The following is a 12,069-nucleotide window of genomic DNA, read 5'->3' as shown; positions in this document are numbered from 1 at the left end:
GCGTCCACAGCTTGAGTATTGTGTTCAGTTCTGGTCACCGTATCTCAAAAAAGATATAGCGCGATTAGAAAAGGACCAAAGAAGAACCACCAAAATGATAAAGGGGATGGAAGTCCTCTCGTATGAGGGAAGGCTAAAGAGATTAGGGCTCTTCAGCTTGGAAATGAGATGGATGAGGGCAGATATGACTGAGGTCTACAAAATCTTGAGTGGTGTAGAACGAGTAGAAGTAAATCGATTTTTTTACTCGTTCCAAAAGTACAAAGACTAGGGGACACTTGAGGAAGTTACATGGAACTACTTTTAAAATAAACAAGAGGAAATATTTTTTTCACTCAACAAACAGTTAAGCTCTGGAACTCTTTGCTGGAGGATGTGGTTACAGCTGTTAACTTATCTGGGTTTGAAAAAGGTTTGGACAAATTCCTGGAGGAAAAGTCCATAGTCTGCTATTGAGACAGACATGGGAAGCAACTGCTTGCCCTGCGATTTATAGTATGGAGTGTTGCCATAATTTGGGTTTCTGCCAGGCAGGGGTGTAGCCAGACCTCGGCGGGAGGGGGGCCAGAGCCTGAGGTGGGGGGGCACTGTTTAGCCACCCCCCCCCCCCCCGCCACTTTGGACCCTCACGCCGCATCAGGTACCTTGTTTGCTGGGGGGGGGGGGGTCCCTAAACCCCGCCAGCCAAAGAGTCTTCTTCAGCGCTGGTCAACCGGCGGTGAAGAAGATTTCGGCTGGTGGGAATTGGGGACCCCTGCCAGCAAACAAGGTACCTGATGATGCAGCGGAGGGGCAGGGGGGTGGCGGCGGGGGGGATCAAATGTAGAGGGGGCCAGGGTGTAATCTGTGGGGGCCCATGCTCCCACATGGCTATGCCCCTGCTGCCAGGTACTGTTGGAAAACAACATACTGGGCTAGATGGACCACTGGTCTGACCCAGTATGGCTACTCTTATGTTCTGATGTCATTTCCTCTTTTCGCAAGGGTGGGACTGAGGGAACGAACTCACGAAGGGAAGGCTAGAGACGGGCAGGGCTTTCAATGATGCAGTTGCTTCGACTGAGGTAAGAAAAAAGATTTAATCCACGCAGGGTGGCACTGTGGCAGGAAGTAAAAGGGGGATGTTGGGGGGGAGAAGAAGGCAGGCAGGTGGATATGAATGGGAGGGGAGGATGGGGGCAAAGGAGAATCACTGGACATAGATGGGAGCAGGAGGGGAGGGCAGAGGAGAGAGAAGAATCACTGGGTATGAATGGATGGAGGGGGGCAGGGGAGAGAAGAAGAATTGCTGGGTATGGATGGATTGAGGACAGGGGAGAGAAGAGAATTGCTGGGTATGGATGGATAGAGGGGGGCAGGGGAGAGAAGAGAATTGTTGGACACAGATGGATAGAGGGGGGCAGGGGAGAGAAGAGAATTGTTGGACACAGATGGATAGAGGGGGGCCGGACAGAGAAGAGAATTGCTGGACACGGATGGATGGAGCAGGGGAGAGAAGAGAATTGCTGGACACGGATGGATGGAGGGGAGGGCAGGTGAGAGGAGAGTTGCTGGACACGGATGGATGGAGGGGATGGCAGGGGAGAGAAGAAGAATTGCTGGGTGTGGATGGATGGGGGGCAGGGGAGAGAAGAGAATTGCTGGGTATGGATGGATAGAGGGGGGCAGTGAAGAGAAGAGAATTGTTGGACACAGATGGATAGAGGGGGGCAGGGGAGAGAAGAGAATTGCTGGACACAGATGGATAGAGGGGGGCCGGAGAGAGAAGAGAATTGCTGGACACGGATGGATGGAGGGGAGGGCAGGCGAGAGGAGAGTTGCTGGACACGGATGGATGGAGGGGACGGCAGGGGAGAGGAGAGTTGCTGGACACGGATGGATGGAGGGGAGGGCAGGGGAGAGAGGAGGGTTGCTGGACACGGATGGATGGAGGGGAGGGCAGGGGAGAGAGGAGGGTTGCTGGACACGGATGGATGGAGGGGAGGGCGGGGGAGAGAGGAGGGTAGCTGGACATGGATGGATGGAGGGGAGGGCGGGGGAGAGAGGAGGGTAGCTGGACATGGATAGATGGAGGGGAGGACAGGGGAGAGAGGAGGGTTGCTGGACATGGATGGATGGAGGAGAGGGCAGAGGAGAGGAGAATTGCTGGACATGGGTGGATGGAGGGGAGGGCAGGGGAGAGGAGAGTTGCTGGACATGGGTGGATGGAGGGGAGGGCATGGAGAGAGGAGAATTGTTGGACATGGAGGCGAGGGAAGGGAAGACAGGAAGGAGATGCACATGGATGGAGGGGATAGAGAAGAAATTCTGGACATGGATGAATGAGAGGGAAGAGAGAGGAAGGAGATGAGGGAAAAGGAAGAGAGGAGAAAAACTGCACGTGGATGGAGAAAATAGGCAGAAGCTACATCCACTGGACAGTCAAGTCTGCGGAGGACCCAGCTTTTACTTACGGATGTAGGGCAAGAAATGAAGAAGAAAGGAGGAAAGTAAAGAAATAAATGGAAAGGAAGCCCTGGAAACGGAGTTAAGAGGACAGATAGAGAGAAGCAGAACCAGTGACTAGGGCCAATATGGATAGAAAAACAAAATCACCAGACAACAAAGGTAGAAAAAAAAATCATTTTATTTTCATTTTAGTGTTTGGAATATGTCCAATTTGAGAATCAGGTGCTTATTTATGGCATATTATCCCACAGTAAACATGAATTAGATTGGAACCTGGGATCATTTAATTGTTTTTTTCCTGGAGAGAGTAATGCATTGCCCCCCCCCCCCCCCCAAGGTTCTCTCCCCAGCTATAGCCAGCTCTGTAATTTATTTTTGGGTGGGGGTGCGGAGGTGGACTAGGGAGAGAGCATGTTGTTAAACATTTAACAGCACACCACTGACTACTGCAACCATTTTTCAGCACACCTTTGTAAAAGGACCCCTCAATTTTTCCACACTAATCAACGACCTTCCAAATCATTTTGAAGATGTTTTAAATACCCATAAATAAAGGATCTGGGGTCTGACGGTATGAAAAGAAACACTCAAGAGAGGGTTATCATCCCTTCTAAAAGCATGCTGACAGCTCCAGTTCAGTTGCAGAATCTCTGTAAGAACCACAAGGGACAATGCACTAACAGCCAGAAAGAGATCAATCTTTCTCCACTGAATAGGTCTCCCTGACGATCAGGACAGCAAATGTAGGATCGGAGGCTTTGCTTCATTACATCTTTCTGCAAATGATCAGGAGAAAGAGCCTGGGCTTTTTGCTGGTAGCAGAGCATGTAAGCAAAATGTGGGAGTTACAGTTATTGGAAGTCACTCTGATTCTGCAAAAAGACACTTTCAGTCTCACTCACTACAAAGGTTATTGGACGGGACGTCTTATGAGATTTTAAGTCATGGGAAGCGTGCAGAAAATTTCACCCAAATATTAACACAAACAGAAATCTCTAGGTATTCCAGCCACAATACCAAATTTAATGCAAGAAGCACGAAATCTACCATATACATCAATATTTGAGCCTAAGGAATCCCAAATCGGAGAACTCAACAAAATGTTTGCTGCCAAATCCGTCCATTCAGTGAAAATTAAGTCTTTTAGACTGGCAGATCGCTGTTACTTATACATTCAAAACCATCAATATATTTCCCAGGATGGCAAACAAGCTATACACTTAGAAACAGATCGATAAATAAATCAACAACTTACGTCCTCGGGGGCCATGGGCAGCACATCCACCGACTCCAACACCTCGATCTCTTCTGCTTCTGAGCTCGCAGCCACTGCAGGGGAGGAACTGGCACGATGCTCAGTCCGCCCGTCTCCCATTCTTGGAAGCCACCCCGGATCTTTAAACAAATTCAAAACTAACCGGTGCTTGGCAAACTTTCCCCACAGCCTCCCCCGAGCCGCATGCTGACGAGCTGGCATCCAAACTGCGCGCACATTCTGCTCTGGCGCTGCCCGGGGAAGCGCGTTCGGAGCACAGATCTCTCAAGTCTGGAGGGTCCGAGCCTGGGATCCCTCTAGGTCAGCTTGGGAAAACGCATCCATTGGCCGATCAGGGGGCGTGGAAAGTGCAAACAGCACCTGGGGCTCAAGATAGTCGGCTCAAGCCCAACTTAGGTTTAGTCTTGATCAGTGAAAAGCTGAGTTTAGAACTAGCCCCGAACAGAAAATCGGATAGGCGGCCATCCTTTCTCTCGGACAATCACCTCTGAGGTTATCCTATGGGTTCATCGGGTACCCCTTAGGCGTGCAAACGAGAGATGAGCCAAGTTAAGAATGAAGTGCAGGTTTAGCAAAGCGATTCCAGTCTCCGGCTGATAAAGTCAGGCCCCCTTTCCCTTACCTTCCTGATCAATCCCATGCATTTGAGGGACGAATGAGAGTTTACTGTCATCCACGCCAAGCCCATGGAAATGCCCGCTAAGCACTGAACAGCTTTTCTTGCGAGCATAAAAACAGACCAAAATGGGAGATTTAAAAGTGCAAACTGCCTGTGGCAACGGGCTGCTGACAGAGAAATACGTCGCAACAAAAATCGCAATCCAACATGAACGGACAATTCAGGGGTTTTTTTCTCATCACACGTGCACAACAAGTAAACTTCCTCCGAAAAGCAGCACACGTTGCTTCCTCAGATCCAGCCCCAGGACACCAACCCCGCCCGCACTTAAAGCATCACCCGTGTCGGCTGCTCGAACTTGGGGGCGGTTCAGTGCTGGAAACGGAGGAGCAGCTTCCCTGTCTGCGGCTGCCTGGTGCCAAGTCTGCAATAAGTGACGCAATCCCGTCACCTCCAGAAGCCCTCCTGAGACCCGGACACCAGCAGAACTGCGCAGCAAGAGGGATCCGGAGGGTTGGGGTCCATTTTTCGGTCCGCAGACAGCCGGACCCACCAGATCTGCTGCTGGGGTCAGTGTCACACCGCCTCTGTCCGGGGAGGGCAGGCACTGTGGCAGGGTGAACTCTCTTGGCACCTCCCCTGGGGGCGTGGTCTCCGCCGAAGGAGGCGGGGAATAATAGCGAGCTAGGGGCGGGGCTTCGATTGGAAGTGCAGTGATCCCCCAGATCCCACCTGGACTGACCTGCCTGGGTTCGAAGGATTCAGAGCAAACCCGAATTGAGCCCCTCTCCTATGAACTCGTCAATCCCCACTTTAAAGGCTGAGGCTCCAGTGATTTTATAAAAGCTCAAATGGATACCACAGACATTATGGTTCAGGAGTGCTGTCGATAGAAAAAATGTCCCCACCGTCTGGGACCCTGAAGCAGCTGAGCGAAACGCTGGCCAAGGTTGGCCCGGGGGCCAGTGAAAAGTTGGAAGAATTTATCTGGATTGTTATCCTGCTTATCACTCTTGTTCTACTAAGATAAGTGCTTTTCTATACTTGTACTAATATCATACGAGCCAACTTTTCAAAATTATTGGGGGTGCTAAGCCCAGTGGAAATAACCCCTCCCTGGACACATACAAGGAATTTTCTCAATATTGGGGCTCCTATGACTACTATCAGTTAATAATAACGACATTAAATGCTGGAAAGGATTGCACTATCTTGATATATTGATAAAAATTGTTGAAAGAAATTGAATATTTTTGGAAGGTTTTTGCCAGTGATGAAGTGAAGGTCGGCTCGATCACAACAGCCCTTTAAATCTTTTTGATTTTGAGCTCCTTGAGACTTTTCCTTCCTTTTTTTTTAACAAAAGTTTACATTTTTGCTCTATATGTTTTCATTGCCTGGATTACTTTATGTTTGTTTATTCTAGGGATTTTGTAATTCTACACTTGTTACTGTAGTTGATTCTCTTTATATGAATGTCTCAGTCTATCCAGCTCTCCATCTTCTGGTCAAAAGCCAGTTCTGTCTAAAAAAGAATATCCGTAGCCTGACACCTATACCTTAAAGGTTATCCACATTTTTCCAGGGAAGAATGTACTGTAATCCCATCTCTGAAACAGATATCAGTACCAGGATCATGAGACAAGAAGGAAAAAGGGAGCTATCTGCATGGAATTCCAACCCCCAAATGAATGGCATATCTTAATATATCAGTGTAAATGTTATCAGCATAATTATAGTCATGTGGATTCATAACATATTGTGGGGACAGGTGGAGGAGGGGCGAGTGCAGGGATACAGGCTGCTATATTCATTCACCATTTGGTCAGGTAGACTTCTAACAACCTAATGCAGGTGGAGGAGTGGCCTAGTGGTTAGGGTGGTGGACTTTGGTCCTGAGAAACTGAGTTCGATTCCTGACACAGGCAGCTCCTTGTGACTCTGGGCAACTCACTTAACCCTCCATTGCCTGCTATGAGTGGGAAAAAGTGTGGGGTACAAATGTAATAAATAAAATAAAATCTTCTGAGAGTGAAGAAAATACTGTTCTGTCCTGTAAAACTACCTGTTTTATTTTTAATACAGACACCTTAATCATGTGCCGAACATCCCACAGAACAGAAAGGTCGTTGTTACTCTGTACATAAGTAATGCCACACTGGGAAAGACTAAGGGTCCATCGAGCCCAGCATCCTGTCCACGACAGCGGCCAATCCAGGCCAAGGGCACCTGGCGAGCTTCCCAAATGTACAAACTTTCTATACATGCTATTCCTGGAATTGTGCATTTTTCCCATTTAGTAGTGGTTTATGGACTTGTTCTTTAGGAAACCATCTAATCCCTTTTTAAACTCTGCCAAACTAACCGCCTTCACCACGTTCTCCGGCAACGAATTCCAGAGTTTAATTATACGTTGGGTGAAGAAACATTTTCTCCGATTTGTTTTAAATTTACTACACTGTAGTTTAATCGCATGCCCCCTAGTCCTAGTATTTTTGGAAAGCGTGAACAGACGCTTCACATCCACCTGTTCCACTCCACTCATTATTTTATATACCTCTATCATGTCTCCCCTCAGCCGTCTCTTCTCCAAGCTGAATAGCCCTAGCCTCCTTAGTCTTTCTTCATAGGGAAGTCGTCCCATCCCCGCTATCATTTTAGTCGCCCTTCGCTGCACCTTTTCCAATTCTGCTATATCTTTCTTGAGATGCGGCGACCAGAATTGAACACAATACTCAAGGTGCGGTCGCACCGTGGAGCGATACAATGGCATTATAACATCCTCGCACCCGTTTTCCATACCTTTCCTAATAATGCCCAACATTCTATTTGCTTGTAGTTTTGCAAGCGTTCTTGCTTTGCAAACCTGAGGGTCTCAAGATTCTCTGGCAGTGCTACGATCCAAAAAAAATACTTGGATGATGAACACCGAGGAAAAGGATTGTTCTTAGGTCTACCTCCAGGAGAGCACTGAGGCATCTGGAAGCTAAAATCGAATGCTAAACGATGCAGGATAAGACATTTGGACTGCAAAAGCCCCAAAGGGAGTAGTTCCAATATCAGGGGTGAAGTTCTTTCGTGCATCTAGGGGTAACTATATCTGATGATCTTACGGTAGCCAAATAGGTAACGAAGGCCAGTGTTACTTGGGAGAATAGGGAAAGGAATGGCTGGCAGGAAAGAGAGAGGATAATCCCTCTGTCACTGATGAGACCTGTATGCAGTTCTGGAGACGGCACCTTCAAAAGGACGAACCAGGAGGGTCCTTTTACTAGGGTGCACTCACGTTTTTGGGACGTGCTAAGCGTTAGAGCTACTAATGCATTCCTAGGAACAATATTCATATTATCCCAAACACTGTATATCAAATCACTTTTACATATAATCAATGTTCTCACAGTGTACCCATTTATAAATCCATCATATTGAATTTATACTGTTATAAATTCTGAAGATCCCCGTTCACTCAATATGATGGATTTATAAATGGGTACACTGTGAGAACATTGATTACATGTAAAAGTGATTTGATATACCATGTTTGGGATAATATGAATATTGTTTATTCATATTCCTTCTCCTCTTCCTCCACTCTCTATCTCAGTTGATGGCACCCTCATCCTCCCCATTTCATCTGCCCGCAACCTCGGAGTCATCTTCGACTCCTCCCTCTCCTTCTCTGCGCATATCCAGCAGATAGCCAAGACCTGTCGCTTCTTTCTCTTTAACATCAGCAAAATTCACCCTTTCCTCTCTGAGCACACCACCCGTACTCTCGTCCACGCTCTCATTACCTCTCGCCTTGACTACTGCAACTTACTCCTCACCGGCCTCCCACTTAGCCATCTATCCCCCCTTCAATTTGTTCAGAACTCTGCTGCACATCTTATATTCCGCCTGGACCGATATACTCATATCACCCCTCTCCTCAGGTCACGTCACTGGCTTCCAATCAGATACCGCATACAGTTCAAGCTTCTCCTTCTTACCTACAAATGCACTCAGTCTGCAGCCCCTCATTACCTCTCTACCCTCATTTCCCCTTACGTTCCCGCCCGTAACCTCCGCTCACAGGACAAATCCCTCCTCTCAGTACCCTTCTCCACCACCGCCAACTCCAGGCTCCGCTCATTCTGCCTCGCCTCACCCTATGCTTGGAATCAACTTCCTGAGCCCTTACGCCAAGCCCCCTCCCTACCCATCTTCAAATCCTTGCTCAAAGCCCACCTCTTCAATGTTGATTTCGGCACCTAACCTTTATACCTTTCAGGAAATCTAGACTGCCCCTATTTGACTGACTGTACATTTGTCCTTTAGATTGTAAGCTCCTTTGGGCAGGGACTGTCCTTCTATGTTAAATTGTACAGCGCTGCGTAACCCTAGTAGCGCTTTAGAAATGTCAAGTAGTAGTAGTATTTAATCCCCACACAAGTAATATATGGTCCCTCTAAATTAGAATGCATTCCTATGGGCATCTCTAGTGTTTAGCGCGCCCTAAAAACGTGAGCGCGCCTTAGTAAAAAAAATGCCCCAGATGAAGGTGATCCCAAAGGCAGTTACTAAAAAAAACACGTAGATTGTGAGCCCACTAGAGACAGCGTAATGTACCTGCATATAACATATGGAACCCGTTTTGGTTGTACCACAGAAAGGGGTACGTTAAACCATGACTCTTTGCATAATTCCCCGTTCGCAAAGTATTGGGAACTGCAGTATAAATTTGCATTAAGAACGTACATGTCGCCCTATAGGGCTTATCGAGCTGGATACGGAAGGTCGGGGGCGTGCCCTAAATGTGCAACAGATCCGGCAACCCTGGGCCATACATTTTGGACATGCCTGAAGGTGATCGGGTTTTGGTTCCAATTGCTGGAGAAAATACAGGAATACTGGACAAGGAAAGTGCAATTACAGCCATTGCTTTTATTTGACGTTGGCAAATATGTTAGACCTGCCCTACCTGGGTTTAGGAGATTTTTTTTATATTTTTGTTACATTTGTACCCTGCGCTTTCCCACTCATGGCAGGCTCAATGTGGCTTACATGGGGCAATGGAGGGTTAAGTGACTTGCCCAGAGTCACACCAATGTGGCCACGCAGGCTTCTGCAAGTCTGACGTACGTGCAGGACGTCAGACTTGCAGAAACAGAAGCCTGCGCAGCTTTCTACATGGAATAGTGGAATAGCAAAAACCAAAAAAGGAGGTGAAAACCCTCACGAAATAATAAAATATTTTTTGGTATCCTCATCCACTCTCCTCACTTTTTGTTTTATGCTAGTGGAATAGCAACATTCCATGTAGAATCTCCAATAGTAGCAACATTCAATGTACGTAGAATCTCCAATAGTAGCAACATTCCATGTAGAATCTCAAATAGTAGCAGCATTCCATGTAGAATCCCCAATAGTATCTATTTTATTTTTGTTACATTTGTACCCTGTGCTTTCCCACTCATGGCAGGCTCTATGCGGCTTACATGGGGCAATGGAGGGTTAAGTGACTTGCCCAGAGTCACAAGGAGCTGCCTGTGCCTGAAGTGGGAATCCAACTCAGTTCCTCAGGACCAAAGTCCACCACCCTAACCACTAGGCCACTCCTCCACTGTTGCTACTATTTGAGATTCTACATGGAATGTTACTATTCCACTAGCAATATTCCATGTAGAAGTCAGCCCTTGCACATCACCAATGTGGCCGCGCAGGCTTCTACATGGAATGTTGCTAGTGGAATAGCAACATTCCATGTAGAATCTCCAATAGTATCTATTTTATTTTTGTTACATTTGTATCCTGTGCTTTCCCACTCATGGCAGGCTCAATGCGGCTTACATGGGGCAATGGAGGGTTAAGTGACTTGCCCAGAGTCACAAGGAGCTGCCTGTGCCTGAAGTGGGAATCGAACTCAGTTCCTCAGTTCCCCAGGACCAAAGTCCACCACCCTAACCACTAGGCCACTCCTCCACTGTTGCTACTATTTGAGATTCTACATGGAATGTTGCTATTCCACTAGCAACATTCCATGTAGAAGTCGGCCCTTGCAGATCACCAATGTGGCCGCGCAGGCTTCTGCTTCTGTGAGTCTGACGTCCTGCACGTATGTGCAGGACGTCAGACTCACAGAAACAGAAGCCTGCGCAGCCTTCTACATGGAATGTTGCTAGTGGAATAGCAACATTCCATGTAGAATCTCCAATAGTAGCAACATTCCATGTAGAATCTCCAATAGTATCTATTTTATTTTTGTTACATTTGTACCCTGTGCTTTCCCACTCATGGCAGGTTCAATGCTGCTTACATGGGGCAATGGAGGGTTAAGTGACTTGCCCAGAGTCACAAGGAGCTGCCTGTGCCTGAAGTGGGAATCCAACTCAGTTCCTCAGTTCCCCAGGACCAAAGTCCACCACCCTAACCATTAGGCCACTCCTCCACAGAGATCGATGATAATAGGTAAAAAGATCATTCTAATAGGGTGGAGAGAGCAGGAGGGTCCCTCCTTGAGCCATTGGAGAACACAAATGATAGAACTGATGAAACCGGAGAGACGTGGGGTGCATGATCTTGCGTCTCCAGAGGGCAGACGCCTGCAGCAGATGTGGAGTAGATTCTGGGATACCTTACAGCCAGCAGCGAGGAGTAGAATCGTCAACTGATGGAGCACTATGTGTTACTGACTTTTTGAGAATGGGAAGGGAGAAAGAGGGGATGTTATTACAAATGTCATTACAATGATCTGATTGACATTTTGTATTTGGTTAATAAAAAGATTTAAACATAAACCATGACTCTTTACTAAAATGGTGAACTTCCTTCATCATAACATAAATGGAGAGAGACTTAAATATTTAAATTATACGTACTTTGTAAGAAAGACAGGATAGGAGAGAGATGATAGAGACATTTAAATGTCTCCAACTTATAAATGCACAGGAGACGGGCCTCTTTGAATGGAAGGGTAGCTCTTTAAGGAGGGGTCTAGAATAAGGGTGAAATGGGGGGTACACTCAGGAGTAATCTAAAGAATTTATTTGTGTAGAAAGATTGGTGGATGCTGAAACACCTTCTCAGTGAATATGTTGGGAGACAATATCTGACTTCAATAGAGTAGATCTCATAGTAGATGATGGCAGATAAAGACCTATATGGTCCATCCAGTCTGCCCAACAAGATAAACTCATAGCGTAAGTTATGGTTTGATACTACATAATACGTATACTTGATCTTGATTTGTCATTGCCGTTTTCAGGGGCACAGATCGTAGAAAGTCTGCCCAGCCCTGTCCTCCTTGGTTTTCCACTTCTGAAGTTGTCATCAGGGCTCAGACCGTAGATGTCCACCTGGCCCTGTCCTTGTTCTCTGGGTGCTGAAGCTGAGTCTGTCTCCTAGGGAAAGAGATTGCAGAGCTGAGCAGTTAGTGTGGATGGACAGACTGGCTCAACCCTAAGATCTTCATCTGCCCTTGTTTTCTCTGTCTCTGTACCATTTACTCAGTTCTGATCAGAAAGCAGATCGCCTTGCTGCTGCCTGAAGCGCTTCCACATAGAGGTGAGAGGCGCTGTCAGGTCAGTGCAGGGGGCCTGGCACGGAGTGGGGTGGGAGCGGCGGCGGGGATGGGGGTGGAGATTGGTGTGCGCGATGTTCGTTTCCAGACTCCAGCGGCAGCGTCCGACAGTCCAACTCCGTTTCCCTCTCTGTTCCGCCCTCTGACGTCATCACGTCTTGACGCGAG

At 47.3% G+C, this 12,069-nt stretch overlaps 1 protein-coding gene across 1 annotated transcript in view; it reads right to left on the bottom strand.

The window, feature by feature from the left end:
* RHBDL3 (rhomboid like 3) overlaps nt 1-4,542 on the bottom strand; it is a 156,081-nt gene extending 151,539 nt beyond the window's left edge. Inside the window, exon 1 of the mRNA XM_030208407.1 lies at nt 3,704-4,542. Within this exon, the coding sequence (XP_030064267.1) occupies nt 3,704-3,925 (222 nt within the window). The 5' untranslated portion in view covers nt 3,926-4,542. The remainder of the gene's footprint in view (nt 1-3,703) is intronic.
* Nucleotides 4,543-12,069: the final 7,527 nt, after the last annotated feature.

Source organism: Microcaecilia unicolor, chromosome 6, assembly GCF_901765095.1.
Source record: "Microcaecilia unicolor chromosome 6, aMicUni1.1, whole genome shotgun sequence".
In the NCBI taxonomy this organism is placed as follows: Eukaryota; Metazoa; Chordata; class Amphibia; order Gymnophiona; family Siphonopidae; genus Microcaecilia; species Microcaecilia unicolor.
The sequence above is the reverse complement of the archived record's forward strand: the minus strand, read 5'-3'. Positions and strand labels throughout refer to the sequence as shown.